Raw genomic sequence first — 17,729 nt, forward strand, 5'->3', positions numbered from 1 at the left:
TGCCTTGTTAACAACATGAACAAGCGACACAGATGAGGCCTACTGTTCGAGTTGAGAAGGCACTCCTCCCTCACCTCTTTTGCCTGTTCACGTCATGGGCCATAGACTGGTGCACCGTGGTTCATTTTAATCAAACTCCCTCAGCTCTCTTGCCTGTTCACGTCATGGGCCATAGACCGGTGCACCGTGGTTCATTTTAATCAAACTCCCTCAGCTCTCTTGCCTGTTCACGTCATGGGCCATAGACCGGTGCACCGTGGTTCATTTTAATCAAACTCCCTCAGCTCTCTTGCCTGTTCATGTCATGGGCCATAGACTGGTGCACCGTGGTTCATTTTAATCAAACTCCCTCAGCTCTCTTGCCTGTTCATGTCATGGGCCATAGACCGGTGCACCGTGGTTCATTTTAATCAAACTCCCTCAGCTCTCTTGCACGTCATCATCACACATGTTCTAAAGGACAGTGTACCGTTTTCTATGTAATGCATCTCAATAGGAAAATAGTGCTTTTACATCATGTAGAAACCTAATATTCCACAAATTACATTTTAATTTCAATGACAGGTATTTGTATAAATATTTTTGCTTTTTCTAATAAACAAATGTATTTACATGGTTCTATATTACTTTCTAGGGCACATAATGTGCTTCAGAAGTAGCTAGAATTCATATAGGCAATACTGTATCTCAGTGGAAGTTAAAACATCTTATTTTCTGGTGCTCCTACATTTTATGTTGTGCTCCTAACTTTTAAAAATTGTGCTTCAGTAGCACCAGTGCTACCAAATAAACATTTTTATTTAGAGCCCTAAATACACTACATTTTGAAGTGAAAAGTGAAATAGCAGAGATGGGAAACGTAAAAGGGCCAGTTGACCTTTGACTGACCGTAGAATTAGAACACATTTTAAAACCCTCTGTATGTCCTATCTATAGCAACAATCTATGTATTTGTTTTCGTTGAGCACTCCATATTGTAACATGTTTTCTCATCTGTGTAGTTATCAGTTTTATCAGGAAAGACCTTATTGAGCCATATGAAGAATATCTATCTTCCATTTATAGTCATTATTATTCCAGTGCCCATCAGATTGCACCATTGGTGAAGCAATCACATTGACCATCACTGAATAATCCCAAAATGATTTAGGTCTATTCGCAAGTTCTCTCCTCCCTCTTATCAGCAAACAGAGTGTTTTTCTCTTTTCTTAGGGGTCGAATGAAAGGCCCCATCTCTTTTCTTGTGAATCAAGGCGGAGGAGAGGCCTGGTCCTGGACTGATTCATGTCCGCACACTGGCAGGATGTTATGCATGGATAATTGATTGTGGGAGCAGCATGGCCACCGTTGGATCTCGATGGTGCTGCCGAAATGTCACTTTACTGATGTTACAGCGGTGCAGATATTAAAGGCACTGCTCTCAAAGGCTTCCATCCCAGCCTCATCCTCTCCCACTGTGTCTGGGAAGACAGCGCTCTTCTGTTTGTCAGGGTTTCATTTCAGACAGGCACATCTCGCATGCCCAGCCTTATCTGCACAGGACAGCGCACCCCCTTCAAGAAGAGGCATTGAACATTTCCAATCATAGGAATATATCACCTTTCTCTTTTAAGTGGAAATCAAAAGTATGTGAATAGAAAGAGAAAAGCGGACATAATTAAGATACCACTGTATCTGTCCATAGGTACTTTATATCCAAATGCCAGGAAAATTACACTCCAAGCTGAAAGTGTCCCTTCCAACCATAATAAAAAGAGCATTCATTTCAGGAAAATATTTTCATGCTAGTTTTGAGAAGTTGTTGAGGGAAAATTGTTTGGAAATGTTTTAGACATTGAAGTCATATTTACTATAAAAAGTGTGGGAATAAATGTGAGGAATCCGGTTAATTTGAGCTGGAGTTAGTGGATAGAATAGCAAAAGCATACCAGGGACAGGTAAACTATGTTAATCTACAAGGTTTATACTGGTAAAAATAGAATAAACCTGCATGCCTCTTCGCTTGCACAAAGCCCCTGGTTGAGGCCAATTATTTACAAATACAAAGAAAGTAAGAAACAATATTTTACCTCCAAATTTCAGCCCTTATCAATAATAGAACCAGCCATCTCACTGGGCACAGACGTCAGTTCAACATCTCGTTTTAATTTACATTTGGTCGAGTTGTCAACTAATGTGAATTCAACGTTAAATCAACAAAACATTTCAAATCATTGGATTTAGTTGAACATTTGGGTGAAAAAAAGACAACATTCCATTACGTTGATAACTTTTTTCAACTCTAATCAGTTTTCTACGTTGATTCAATATCATCACATTTCATTTTTTTTATGAAAAGACGTGGAAACAACGTTGATTCAACCAGTTTTTACCCAGTGGGATGCTACTCAATGAGGTAATAGAGTTATCTCCAAAAGTATTGGGACAGTGGCACATTATTTGTTGTTTTGGCTCTGTACTCCAGGACTTTGAATTGTGATTAAATGGCAGACTATCATCTTTAATTTGAGGGTATTTTCATCCAGGTGAACCGTGTAAAATGTCCCAACATTTTAGGAGACCAAAAGTACCAGGAAAAATGTACTTATATGTGTTTTAAAGTAGTACAAAGTTCAGTATTTGGTCCCATATTCCTAGTACGCAATGATCACATCAAGCTTGTGACTCTACAAACTTGTTGGATGCATTTGCTGTTTGTTTTGGTTGTGTTTCAGATTATTTTGTGCCCAATACAAATGAATGGTGAATAATGCATTGTGTCATTTTGGAGTCACATTTATTGTAAATAATAATAGAATTTGTTTCTAAACACTTCTACATTAATGTGGATGCTACCAGGATTACGAATAGTCCTGAATGAACTGTGAGTAATGATGAGTCGGAGAGGGGTATGATATTTGTGCCTCTGTAACTTTCTCAATTATCATTACTCACGATTCATTCAGGATTATTCGTAATTTCTAAACGATTCACCCGAGATGGATGAAAATACCCTCCAATGAAAGCTGACAGTGTGCACTTTAATCTCACAGTCATTGTATTAAGTATTATTTAAAATCCAAAGTGCTGGAGTACAGAGCCAAAACAAACAAAACATGTGTCACTGTCCCAATACTTTTGGAGTTCCCTGTATGTATCATACTTTATTGTGATCTAAATGATCATAAAGTCTATCTTTCGTGTAGTTCTTTATGCTCTGTGGATCTGATAAGAAATAATGAGTGGGAGTGAATTGAGGCCTCTGTTTCTCTGCCTTACCAATATACTTCAATCAACATTTAGAAGCATCGGCTTTTCCATATAATCAAGTGTGAATGAACATGTAAGCTTAGCCAAGTATTAACAGAATTTGGCCTTTCCTCCACACACAGTGGGCCTTGCTGGCGTGTGAATCCACACTAGCGTGACTAAGGTAAAAGGCAAAAAGCTTGAGGAGGGGAAAGGACCTGAAACAGACAGGCGGGAGAGACCATAATGGGGTTTTGTATTGAAGAAGGGAGAACATTGATAGTCACCATATGTCTGTAGTGCATAGACTGGGGGTCTACAGTAAATTACATTACCCAACCCACAACGTGAGCCAACCAAGAGATGTGCGTAACGTGGTCTGAGATAGCTATCGTGTGAAAAGTGGGCCGCTGTGTGTGAGAGCCATGCCCTGATCGGTCATGCTGTGTTTTTGGGGAGTGACAGAGGAAGCAGCAGCTGCATGGCTCACCTGTCCTGTCCTGTACACGGCTCTCCATCAACACGTCCCTTTTCATAGGCCGGCACCTTCCCTTGTGTACAATCAAAGGAATCTCACATGTAACACTTATCTAATGTGACAACATTTACAAGATCCCAGTCCCACTGTTCTGCAGACATGTAGAATGATAGGGTTTTCCAGTTGTTTAAGACCACAGTGATTTAAGAATGATACGGATAAACATAGGCCCCATGACCTCCAGTCACCAGGTCACCAGCAAACAGCTATGTACTTCAACTATATGTAAAGCCTAATACAGACATTTTTTTTAACTGCACATTAATTCAAACATGCTTTCTCATTGCACAGGAAGAATGTTGTCAGAAAACCTGGAAACTCTTGGGAATGGAGAATTCAATTGTTTTCACATACAGTACATTTACTTGGTTAAGGGTAGATACTTACAGTACTTAAGCCACTTAAGACTACTGTCACTCTGTGCTTATCTAATGTGAATATTATGAATGCAGCCGCTCAGAGTCTATCAGCGAGCCACAGAGCACCCTGCGAGAGAGGAGAGAGAGCGGACCAGAGGGAATCACAGGCAGGGGAGACCTCAGCAGAGCAGAGCTGGGTCGGGGAGCGGCCCGTGGGCATGGCCTCTCTCTCTGTCACCACTTCGTTAGGCACGAAACACTAATCCTGCTTGTGTCTTTATTACCCTCTCTGTGGAGGAGCTAGGGGGTGGCTGGGGGGGGGGGGGGGGGGGGGGGGGTACCGCTGCAGGGACCAGTCATCAGCATTAGTGTTTGAAGATAGGCCATGCTGCATGGCATTAGGGGATCTAATGGAGGCAGAGAGAGAGATATAGACACTAACAGAAAGAGAGACTGCATAAAAAATGGGATAGAAAGAGAGGAGGGGGGGGGGGGGGGGGTTGGGAGATAGGCAGTGTCACTTGTACCCCCCTCAAAATAGTTTGGGAGGGGGCATAGTCTGAGGGCAGGGAGATTACTGCAACCATAAATGGCTCTAGGGCAATTGTGTGTTTGAGTCGTTACACACACTCTAATCAAAACAGCACATTCATGAGCTGCTGCTTCAATTTGCAACATTGTCTCTGTTGGATGTAAACAACATGTTCTCAACTGGATTTACATGGATATCTTTGAGCACATAAAAACTTGGAAAATAAGTTATGTGAGTGGTACAATTTAATTCTGTTTGACTTGATGATAAGTATTATGTTGCTTCTAACTTTTGTTAGACCAAGGGACTGAAATTAGTTTTCTTTTATGGTATACATTGGACTGCAAACACCGACAATATGGAAGTTCGGAAATCTAAGTTCCCTGAAATCGAGGTTCCTTGTTGAAAGTTGAAGTTACTGAGCTGGCGCCACCTTGTGTCTGTTGAATGGCCATCTGCTAATCCAGGTGTTTAACATTCACTCACTGTCACCTTGTTCCCCAGATCCCTCCACACACAGGCCTCCAGCTGTCACCTGAGCACTTGGTAGCATAAGGTAATATCATCGAGATGCAATCAAGATTATATGCTTGCCACTCATCGCCTGCTCTTGGAGGCTCACAATGCGTGAAAAAGACACAAGATAAAGCTTATGCACAGATCGGCAGATAAAATGTCACTAAATATTCATCCCATATTCAACTGTAGTGGTACAGGCTCTACCTGAGTGGGAGGAAAAACCCAACCAAGAGTAGTTACCATAGAGTAGTGGATGTATGATTTGAATCACACCACCACACTATGACTGAAATGTAGCAATTCAATGTGTTTTCAAAACTCTCCTCAAATGTTTTAATCTCTCCCCATAGAGCCAATTTTACTGTGACCATATTGAGTAGTGGCACCTCTTTCCTGAGTTTTTGAAGCAGGGTTTGCTGCTGTGTATCTTAACCCAACAGGGCCTTTGCATGTACATTCATGTCGCAAAAACGAGTTTATTTCCATGTTTACACCGTTTCATATTCAGAGCAATGGTAACAGGATTACTTTGTGACAAACGGTAATTGGTGGAATTCCCTCATTTCAGTCAGTGGATTTTGTTTTTTTTTCTTTCTGAAAATGATTCTGTAGTGTAGAATCCCCAGTGGTTGGATTCCAGAAGCCCTTCAGGTTTATGAGTAGACCTCTGTGGTGTTCCAGATAAAGCAGAGCAGAGGGAAGGCCTGGCATGGCCTGGTATGCAGGAGGCAGAAATCGCTGGGGAAAATAATAAGCTAGAGTTCACTGATCAACACTCATGCTCCTGCTCCTCTAACAGACATCGGCATGAAGATATCATCTGTGGCAAAATGAGCAGAACGCCAGAGAGAGAAATCTCAACAACAACAAACAAATAAATATGATATATACACGGAACAAAAATATAAATGCTACATGTAAAGTGTTGGTCCTATGTTTCATGATCTGAAAAAAAATATCTCCGAAATTTTCCATATGCATAAAAAGCTTATTTATCTCCAACTTTATGTACACATTTGTTTACATCCCTGTTAGTGAGCATTTATCTTTGGTCAAGACAATCCATCTACCTGACAGGTGTGGCATATCGTCTGAGACCAGCCACCCGGACAACGGATGAAACTGCGAGTTTGCACAACCGAAGAATTTCTGAACAAACTGTCAGAAACCGTCTCAGGTAAGTTCATCTGTGTGCTCGTTGTCCTCACCAGGGTCTTGACCTGACTGCAGTTTGGCTTCATAACCGACTTCAGTGGGCAAATGCTCATATTTGATGGTCACTAGTATGCTGAAGAGATGGCAGACAACATGTATGGCGTCATTTGGGTGAGCAGTTTGCTGATGTCAACTTTGTGAACAGAGTGCCCCATGGTGGAGGATGGGTTATGGCATGGGCAGGCATAAGCTACGGACAATGAACACAATTGCATTTTTATAGATGGTCATTTTAATGCACAGAGTTCCGAGATCCTGAGGCCCATTGTGGTGACATTCATCCGCTGCCATCACCTCATGTTTCAGCATGATAATGCACAGCCCCATTTTGCAAGGATCTGTATGCAATTCCTGGAAGCTGAAAATGGCCCAGGGCCTGCATACTCACCAGATGTCACCCATTGAGTATGTTTGGAATTCTCTGGATCGACAGGTACGACAGCATGTTCCAGTTCCTGCCAATATCCAGCAACTTCGCACAGCCATTGAAGAGGAGTGGGACAATATTCCACAGGCCACAATCAACAGCCGGATTAACTCTATGCGAAGGAGACGTGTCTCACTGCAAGTGGCAAATGGTGGTCACACCAGATACTGACTGGTTTTCTGATCCACACCCCTACCTTTTTTAAAGGTATCTGTGACCAACATATGCATATCTGTATTCCCAGTCATGTGAAATCAATAGATTAGGGGCTAATGCATTTATTTTGATTGACTGATTTCCTTCTATGAACTGTAACTCAGTAAAATCTTTGAAATTGTTGCATGTTGCATTTACATTTTTGTTTAGTGTACAGTCGTGGTCAAAGGTTTTGAGAATGACAGAAATATTAATTTTCACAAAGTCTGCTGCCTCAGTTTGTATGATGGCAATTTGCATATACTCCAGAATGTTATGAAGAGTGATCAGATGAATTGCAATTAATTGCAAAGTCCCTCTTTGCCATGCAAATGAACGGAATCCCCCAAAAACATTTCCACTGCATATCAGCCCTGCCACAAAAAGACCAGCTGACATCATGTCAGTGATTCTCTTGTTAACACAGGTGTGAGTGTTGACGAGGACAAGGCTGGAGATCACTCGGTCAAGCTGATTGAGTTCGAGTAACAGACTGGAAGATTCAAAAAAAGGGTGGTGCTTGGAATCATTCCTCATTCCTCTGTCAGCCATGGTTACCTGCAAGGAAACACGTGCCGTCATCATTGCTTTGCACAAAAAGGGCTTCACGGGCAAGGATAATGCTGTCAGTAAGATTGCACCTAAATCAACCATTTATCGGATCATCGGATCATCAAGAACTTCAAGGAGAGCGGTTCAATTGTTGTGAAGAAGGCTTCAGGACGCCCAAGAAAGTCCAGCAAGCGCCAGGACCGTATCCTACAGTTGATTCAGCTGCGGGATCGGGGCACCACCAGTACAGAGCTTGCTCAGGAATGGCAGCAGGAAGGTGTGAGTGCATCTGCACGCACAATGAGGCAAAGACGTTTGGAGGATGGCCTGGTGTCAAGAAGGGCAGAAAAGAAGCCACTTCTCTCCAGGAAAAACATCAGGGACAGACTGATATTCTGCAAAAGGTATAGGGATTGGACTGCTGAGGACATGGGTAAAGTCATTTTCCCTGATGAATCCCCTTTCCGATTGTTTGGGGCATCCGAAGAAAAGCTTGTCCGGAGAAGACAAGGTGAGTACTACCATCAGTCCTGTGTCATGCCAACAGTAAAGCATCCTGAGACCATTCATGTGTGGGGTTGCTTCTCAGCCAAGGGAGTGGGCTCACTCACAATTTTGCCTAAGAACACAGCCATGAATAAAGAATGGTACCAACACATCCTCCGAGAGCAACTTCTCCCAACCATCCAGGAACAGTTTGGTGACGAACAATGCCTTTTCCAGCATGATGGAGCACCTTGCCATAAGGCAAAAGTGATAACTAAGTGGCTCGGGGAACAAAACATCAATATTTTGGGTCCATGGCCAGGAAACTCCCCAGACCTTAATCCCATTGAGAACTTGTCTTCAATCGTCAAGAGGTGGGTGGACAAACAAAAACCAACAAATTCTGACAAACTCCAAGCATTGATTATGCAAGAATGGGCTGCCATCAGTCAGGATGTGGCCCAGAAGTTAATTGACAGCATGCCAGGGCAGATTGCAGAGGTCTTGAAAAAGAAGGGTCAACCCTGCAAATATTGACTCTTTGCATCAACTTCATGTAATTGTCAATAAAAGCTTTTGACACTTATGAAATGCTTGTAATTATACTTCAGTATTCCGTAGTAACATCTGACAAAAATATCTAGAGACACTGAAGCAGCAAACTTCGTGAAAATTAATATTTGTGTCATTCTCAAAGTTTTTGGCCACGACTGTATATACACTACCATTCAAAAGTTTGGCGTCACTTAGAAATGTCCTTGTTTTTGAAAGTAAATAACATTTTTTGTCCAATGAAATAACATCAATTTGATCAGAAATACAGTGTAGACATTGTTAATGTTGTAAGTGACTCTTGTAGCTGGAAGCGGATGATTTTTAATGGAATATCTACATAGGCATACAGAGGCCCATTTTCAGCAAACATCACTCCTGTGTTCCAATGGCACGTTCTTTAGACTAGTTGAGTATCTGGAGTATCAGCATTTGTGGGTTTGAATTCAGGCTCAAAATGGCTAGAAACAAAGACCTTTCTTCTGAAATTCATCAGTCTATTCTTGTTCTGAGAAATGAAGGCTATTCCTTGCGAGAAATTGCCAAGAAACTGAAGATCTGGTACAACGCTTTTTACTACTCCCTTCACAGAACAGCGCAGACTGGCTCTAACCAGAATAGAAAGAGGAGTGGGAAGCCCCGGTGCACAACTGAGCAAGAGGACAAGTACTATAGAGTGTCTAGTTTGAGAAACAGACTCCTCACTTCCTCATCTGGCATCATTAAATAGTACTCGCAAAACACCAGTCTCAACGTCAACAGTGAAGAGATTGACCCCCGGAATGCTGGCCTTCTTATATTTGGCAAATATATTTGGCAACAAAGGATTACTTCATAAAGTTATACAATTCAGAAAAGATGTGTCTGCTCTGCAATATTTGAGTAGTTGTGGCCTTGCACAGATGGCTCAGAGACTGAATTTGCATTGTCAGTGTGTCAGCCTAATCCACTTTCTTACCAGGTTACCTGGTTTGCAAATCACTAACAGGCGTTTCCTGAGTTTGATCATAAACATACCATGAGCTCCTTCTGTAAAGAAATTAGTAAATGGATAAATAAATCCATGTTTTAGGCAAATGAGCTTGTGTACCACTGTGGGTCTGGCTCAGTTGATCCCAGCTGCATTTGTCGGTAATCACCGGTGCCTTTTGGATTGGCTCAAAGGCACGCAACAAAAAAAAATCTGCCAGCACCCCCTACACTTTGCCTAATCTGCTGTTTCACTGGGATCTTGTTCTTCGCACAAATGTGAAAGTGAATCTCTGCGGCAGAATGCACAGTTGCACATTAAACTGGGAAGAGTGTCGGCACACTAAAGCCCCAGACATTAAATCTGGGATTTACACTGGAATATAATTCCCTGAGATGCCTTAAGAGATGTATTCTTCAATTGAGAGGGATTTGTTGCAGAAGTTCTTAGACAGAGCTTCAAGTTTTTAGTTACCTTCATTTCCTCATTTCAGAAAATCTTGAGAAAATCACATATTAGTTAGAACTAGTTTTCTTTCAGATCTTTAAAATACTGTATAATAAACATTACGGTTTTAAATAATGTATTGAATAATATAAACCTCAATCGCATTTATGTTTGGGCAAACAAATGCTCGAAATTGAAGGCTTGTTTTATAAACACCTATATTTACAGTAGTTTTATTGACAATTTATGGGTGAATGGCTCCCCCTGGTGGATATACTTGAACCTACCAGTGCAAATATGTTGCATTTTAAAGTGAATTATGTTGCATCATATCTAAATGAAAATGTATTATCGTACACTCCGCATAATAAATTACGTAGGACTACAAATATGCTACGGTGTATAGAAATGGTCTAATAAATTCTGTGATATTCTTTGATAAATTCATCCAAGCGTATTGTTTGTCACCTCAGCGAATCCGTAGCTGTAATTTACGTGTATGAGTGTTCCTGCCAAGATAAAAGTCCTTTCACAAACAGTTGCTTTCCTGTTGCTGACAGTCACACACCCACTCTCTCAAGAATGGCAGGGAAAAAGGCATTAGTAATCCTCTCTAAAGGTGCAGAAGAGATGGAAACAGTTATACCTGTGGACGTAATGCGTAGAGCTGGGGTTAGTAAACTTATCAAGTTAGCTAAATGGGTTGCGCACACCAAACACTGATATAGTTAAATTGAGATTGTGCTAACGTTAGCTGGCTGGCTCAATTTAGCTTGCTAAAAGCTGCATTTTAGTTAGCTAGTATTTTAGCAGATATTTTATTTACCTAGCCACAGTCAAGTTGAAGCTGCAGTCCAAGTTCGACACACATACATATCTCCTTTTTTGTTGCACTAAGTAGCTAACGTTACCTACCTTACTAGAACACAGCTATAACAAGTCTAGCAAGTGAACTTTATGTTGTACTTAACTATTATCTACCTTAGCTGGCAAAATATAACATACATGATGAACAACGGCAGTTGTATCCATGGTTAGTTAGCTAATGTGTTGTCATTGTGTTAGCTAGCTAGCTAGTGTGTTGGCACATTCAAAACATGTAAGGTGAGTAAAAGGCCACTGCAAATGTCAACGGTGACTGCACTGTAACTACTGTAGGATAGGAAAAGTCCCATACTCCTTTGATTATTGGGAATTTATGGTTAAGGGGCAATGTCTGCTGATGGTCATTGAAGTAGTTGTGCTTTTGTTTGTGTCCACATCCTGCAGATTGCTGTGATGTTGGCAGGGTTGACAGGCAAAGAGCCTGTGCAGTGCAGCAGAGATGTCTACCTTGTTCCTGATGCCAGCCTGGAGGATGCCCGCAAGCAGGTCAGGTCCTGCCTCCAGACCCTGCAGTCATATCAGTCTACACAGCATGCTGTTCTCTGACTGCATTACGTTTACAATGCATTCTGAATCAAATGTTTTCCCACTTTAAAACTTTATTCATTGATTTAATGTACAAGGTTGATGCATTGAAAATTGGTACTATAAATGTGTTATCCGTGACCTTGTATATTTTGCTGCAGGGTCCGTATGATGTGGTTTTTCTGCCAGGGGGAGCTCTCGGTGCCCAGCACCTGTCAGAGGTAGGGATGCCGTTAATGTTTGGCATTCATTGAAAAACTTTTAGCTGCAGATGAATCTCTCCTGTGTGTCCCTGACATTGGCAATATAATGTTGCAGGTAGATACTGTAACATTTGTCTCTTGTTCATGTTTTGGTTGAAAAACAATCTATTTTTATGAGCTATTTTTCCTACATTTTAAATATAATTTAATTGGTATGCTCTTGAGATTATTCTTGTTTATAAAAACAAGCAAATATACAGTGACTATATGATGCTTAATTAATGTTATGGTTTTAGCCCTTACAACTACAAGCTCTGAAAGTTGTTTCACAATAACTTTAAATTGATTTTCAGTCTTGCTGGAAACATTGACTCATCTATTGCCCTCAATATTTATCAGACTGTCCATTTACTGAAAAGTCAGTGTTATAACACACATTCTGTATGAGAGTGTAGAGTGACTTAACTCTCTGTATGTGGCCTCCATGTTCTCTTGTAGTCGCCTGCTGTGAAAGAGGTGTTGAAGGACCAGGAGGACAGGAAAGGGCTGATCGCTGCCATCTGTGCAGGTACTGTTCCTTCTGTGAGAATGTACAAATCCACCTCTAGATTATGGCTCACACACTCCAGGATGTATCTGTGCCAATGACCACAGCTGGGGCAAGATTACTTAGATTTAACCTTGAGTTAAATATATAACCAGTGATTTCTGTCAGACAGGGAGTATAGTATAAGGCTGTCACCTTTCCATTATTAGTAAGCAGGAAATCAATACACAATGAGATTATGATAGAACGAGATATTAGTGCCACTGACAAAGCCCACCTCTGAGATTTTCTGCCTGCCTGTGCTGATGAAGGGCACTGAAAGGATGTTGTCAGTCAGAGCAGAGTAAAGGGCATCCTAGAAAACATCTGTTCCCACAGGAATATATAATGAACCTGCCAAATGGATGACCAGCAGCAGTGTCACATTGTGCTCTGCCTAAGTGAAAATAATGCTTTCTATTTCTAGTGTGAAAAGTGCTTGACTCAATTACTCCATGTATAGCAGGTAATGTCATAGACCCTCGGGTCTCCCATTTCATACTCCTTTCTAAACAAAATCAGTTTTGTGGAAGACTAAGTTTGTGCATAATAATCTTCATTGTCATCTGAGAGAGGGATGCACTGCCTCCTGCTGTCCCAGCCCTGGCCAGGCACTCTCTCTGGAGACGGCCGTTTGTCCAGCCTGGTGTCCTCAGGACGGAGCGGAGGCAGGCATGTAACGGGAGGAGCTGGGCTCTACTTAACTGGCAGGCACTTGCTCTGCCTGCCAGAGAGGAGTCTAATCTTTAGACTGCATGGGAAGGCAGCCAAGGACCATGATCAATAGCTTTCTATTTATTAAGTCGGAGGATGAGCTTACTGCAGTGCTAGGACATTGCCAATGTTAATGCAGCAGACACAAACTCCATTATTTTTAGTCTCTGTTTTCTCCCTTCCTCTAAATATGGTGTGCAGAGGTGGATTGAAACCGTATACGCTATGTGGTTAATTTTAGATCCTATTTTATGGTAGTGTGATGTCTATTAATGAGTCTGGCTTTTAGTTGGGATGTCACCTCAATGTAACATGCAAACAAAAGTTAAGGTGTATTGATTGTGACACCTCTGGGTTTTTGAAAAGGAATAATTTGACACCTTTTGTTGTCCAGTGAGTGCCATGTCTGTTTTGAACAGTTTGAATTGAATACAGAGAAAGATATTGGTCTAACTCCTGTTCCCTCCTCACCTCAGGTCCCACGGCGCTCCTGGCACACGGTATTGCCTACGGCAGCACAGTCACCACCCACCCTGGTGCCAAGGACAAAATGATGACTGGTGGTAAAGCTACACAAACAGCCTGGCTGCCACAGGGCTAAGGTTCAGGTTAGGGTTGCAAAGGGCCAGAACATTTCTGGGAAATTTCTGGAAATTTTCCATGGGTAGTTAAGCCTAGGAATTTGGAATTTTGCTTAAATTCATAAAAAAAGTTATCTTATAACAGTGAACCTTGTGTATCCCACAAAAAACGGCAATTCTAGGTCTTGTGGCATATTTTGGTGAAACTATCCTGAATTCGATGGAATTGCAACCCTCACATGTGCAGTGCACTCTTCCGTCACATGTGCAGTGCACTCTTCCGTCACATGTGCAGTGCACTCTTCCGTCACATGTGCAGTGCACTCTTCCGTCACATGTGCAGTGCACTCTTCCGTCACATGTGCAGTGCACTCTTCCGTCACATGTGCAGTGCACTCTTCCGTCACATGTGCAGTGCACTCTTCCGTCACATGTGCAGTGCACTCTTCCGTCACATGTGCAGTGCACACTAATGAGATGCTATTGAGCCCACACAACTACACTGTCTGAGCCAAGGACTACATGCTTTCTGGTAAGTTTTAATCATAATACTGGATGGGGTGAAAATATTTTATGACATTATTTTTTGTTAACTAGTAAATAGTAGCCTACAGCAACGTGTGTTTAAATCCTTTCTAACTTGTTAACAATTCCTGCTAGTTAGTTTTTGCTACAATGTGGGTTTTAGCTTGCAATTCATAAACATTTATCTTACAAAGGAGCTGTTTAATCTAACTGCTTAACTATTTATCTGTACATGGAATTGTATTTGTTTTTTTACAAAGAAAAATCTTAATCTTTACAGGAAAATTCCACGGGCACTATCTGATGTGTGGAGACATTTCACTGCAGCTAATGTAGAAGGAAAATCTGTGTACATTTTGCAAATACTGTGCCAAATCATATGTGAATGCAACAAAGATGCAGAATCATCTGGCAAAGTGCATAAAGTTCCCTCAGCGCTCACAACAAGCAAACTCTGACAAAAGTCCCTTTACTTCTAGTCGAGGTGAAAATGATGAATCGGACACCTTATCGATAGCAACGGCTCATGGTCCTCCTGGAATCAGATTATTTATTTTTTTACTCAATGGAGGAACGTAGTCAGATGAATGCTGATGAATGTCTTGCTCGAGCTGTGTATACAACTGGTTCACCTCTGCTCACAGCCAATGTGTATTGGAAGAGATTTCTGAATGTTCTTCACCCAGCATACACCCCTCCAACCAGACATGCTTTATCTACTTATTTGCTGGATGCAGAGTTCAAGTGGAGGTCAAGCAAATCATAGAGAAAGCAGACTGTATTGCAATCATCTCTGATGGATGGTCGAATGTTCATGATCAAGGAATAATTAACTACATCTCCACCCCTCAACCAGTATTCTACAAGCGCACAGACACAAGGGACAACAGACACACCATTCTCTACATTGCAGATGAGCTGAAGGCAGTCATCAATGACCTTGGACCACAGAAGGTATTAACACTGGTGACAGACAATGCAGTGAGCATGAAGGCTGCTTGGTCTAAAGTGGAAGAGTCCTACCCTCACATCACATCCATTGGCTGTGCAGCTCATGCATCGAATCTGCTCCTCAAGGATATGGCACTGAAAACAATGGATGCACTCTACAAAAGCCAAGGAAATGGTTAGGTATGTGAAGGGTCATTAAGTTATAGCAACAATCTACCTCACCAAGCAAAGTGAGAAGAATAAGAGCACCACATTGAAGCTGCCCAGCAACACCCGTTGGGGTGGTGATGTCATCATGTTTGACTACTGCAGGGGAAGGAGTCTCTCCAATAAATGGCCACATCAGTCTGCCGATATGGACAGCCCCATCAAGAGGATCCTCCTGGATGATGTATTTTGGGAGAGAGTGGTAAGCCTGAAACTCCTGAAACCTATAGCAGTAGCCATTGCATGGATTGAGGGATACAATGCCATCCTGTCTGATGTTCAGACTCTGCTTGTAGATGTAAGACAAGAAATCCGTACTGCCCTGCCCACTACACTGTTGCTCCAAGCAGAGGAAACTGCAGTTCTGAAATACATCAAAAGCGTGAAGAGTTCTGCCTGAAGCACATACACGCTGCAGCATACATGTTGGACCCCATGTGTGCTGGCAAGAGCATCCTGTCTGGTGCAACGATCAACAAGGCATATGGTGTCATCACTACTGTGTCTCGCCACCTTGACCTGGATGAGGGCAAGGTTCTTGGCAGTCTGACGAAGTACACTTCCAAGCAAGGGCTTTGGGATGGAGATGCTTTATGGCAGTCGTGCCAGCGTATCATCAGCCACCTGGTGGAAGGGACTTTGTGGATCTGAGGCTCTTTCCCCTGTTGCCTCCATCATCCTCCAAATCCCACCAACATCCGCTGCCTCAGAGCACAACTGGTCCTTGTTTGGGAACACACACACCAAAGCATGCAACAGGCTGACCAATACAAGGGTTGAAAAATTGGTGCCATCTGGGCAAATCTGAAGCTTTTTGAGCTTGACAACAAGCCATCAACAAGGTTTGAAAGTGACTGTGAAGATGAGGCCTCAGATTCTGATGTTCAAGAGGTGGACATTGAGGTCCAGGGAGAATAGATGGAAGCCTCAGAGGAAGACAACCAAAGCTTTAGTTTCTAAATTATCATTATACAGATATATGTTGAAAACATATTTGGGAGATGCGATAGATCATTGGGGATCATTCAATATTCCCTTTATTTTGTTCTGTGAAATCATCCCATGTGAAGAGTCAACTCATTTAATTAAAGTTAAATTGAACTAAAATGGTTTTCATTTCTGTTGGAAAGATGTAATAATTTGCAATTGTCTACTTAGAAACAAACCTTTTACATTATGTCTCCATATGATATTGTAAATATATCCAATTGCAAAAAACATCTACATTTAAATGGTATTAATATTAAATTGCGTATATTCCCACAAAGTTTCCACCTGAATATTCCATAAAATGTGCAACCCTAGTTCAGGTTGATTAATCTCTGCACTCTATAGCTAGTTGATAGCCACTGTGGTACTTGTTTGTTAGTTGGATGTTACACAAAATACATGCACATGTAGGAAATCTTACTGTATGATGACTCAGCAGGCTGTGTGTCAGGAAATGCAGCACAATGAGCAGATCCCAAGTACTACTGAACAGTGGTGACAAACGATTGTGGTCCTTTGTGTCCAGCAGAGGGTGCTGTAACAAGTTTCTTTATGATAGTCATCAATACAAGGTCATTATGCACCAGCATTTGATGAGATTCAATCAGTAAACACTAACATAATTTAAAGAAAGACTGCATATACACAAGTTGAATTACGTAATAAATGCAAGAAGGTTAAACCAATGAATAACTTGATTTTAACAAGTGGTACTAAATAATCCCCATTTGCAGAGTATTACACAATGGTGTTTCTCTCTCTTCACTCCCTAGGCCACTACAAGTATTCTGAGGCTCGAGTCCAGAAGGATGGCCATCTGATTACCAGCCGCGGGCCAGGAACCAGCTTTGAGTTTGCCCTGGCCATTGTAGAGGAGCTCATGGGGGCTGAAGTTGCTGCTACTGTCAAAGCACCCCTGGTTCTGAAAGACTGAGTGGTGTTGAGCCTTTCAAACTAAAGCACTGTCAACTAAACCCTAAGTACTCTGCACTGTTCATCATGGTACAAATGCCAATAATTGTGAACAAAGAATAATTATTTACAGGATAATGTGCAATAGTAAGAATATGCATTTTTATTATTGTCTTCTATCCTTCCCTAGGACATGTTGCCCCTGCACTTTAAGCATCAGTGATTTGGGATTGTTATTGCTTTTGTATAGGAAAATCACCAATGTTAAATTGTATTGATTTAAATATCAAATATATTGCTGTCTTCACTGTCCAAAAGCACTGATGTAGCTTCATCATTAAAGTCAACTGAGCCCCCTTCAGACTCTTGGTACATTGACGGTATGTGTATATTTATAACAATGACACTGGAGGTAATATGAGAGTATGCATTCGACACGAGTCAGAAATAACAAGAGCAGTAGTTACTGCCCTTCGCTTTCGTTAGAATTATCATCAAGCCATCAACAATGTAGCCACAAATAAATGGCTACCGATCGGGTTATGGCTGAATAATCTTACTGAATCGACAGTGCTGCAGGCTAAACAACAGATTTGAGAGCTTCACATATGATTTGACTGATTTCAGTAA

The 17,729-nt window shown here is 41.6% G+C and overlaps 1 protein-coding gene across 1 annotated transcript; it reads left to right on the plus strand.

Annotated features, from left to right (window-relative positions):
* Positions 1–10,505: 10,505 nt before the first annotated feature.
* park7 (parkinson protein 7) lies at positions 10,506–17,469 on the plus strand. The gene is made up of 6 exons (XM_021569442.2): positions 10,506–10,692; positions 11,290–11,391; positions 11,592–11,651; positions 12,132–12,201; positions 13,410–13,496; positions 16,961–17,469. The coding sequence occupies exons 1-6, from the start codon at positions 10,603–10,605 to the stop codon at positions 17,119–17,121; spliced, it is 570 nt and encodes a 189-aa protein (XP_021425117.1). The 5' UTR covers positions 10,506–10,602; the 3' UTR covers positions 17,122–17,469.
* Positions 17,470–17,729: the final 260 nt, after the last annotated feature.

This window comes from Oncorhynchus mykiss, chromosome 17 (genome assembly GCF_013265735.2).
Source record: "Oncorhynchus mykiss isolate Arlee chromosome 17, USDA_OmykA_1.1, whole genome shotgun sequence".
Classification (NCBI taxonomy): domain Eukaryota; kingdom Metazoa; phylum Chordata; class Actinopteri; order Salmoniformes; family Salmonidae; genus Oncorhynchus; species Oncorhynchus mykiss.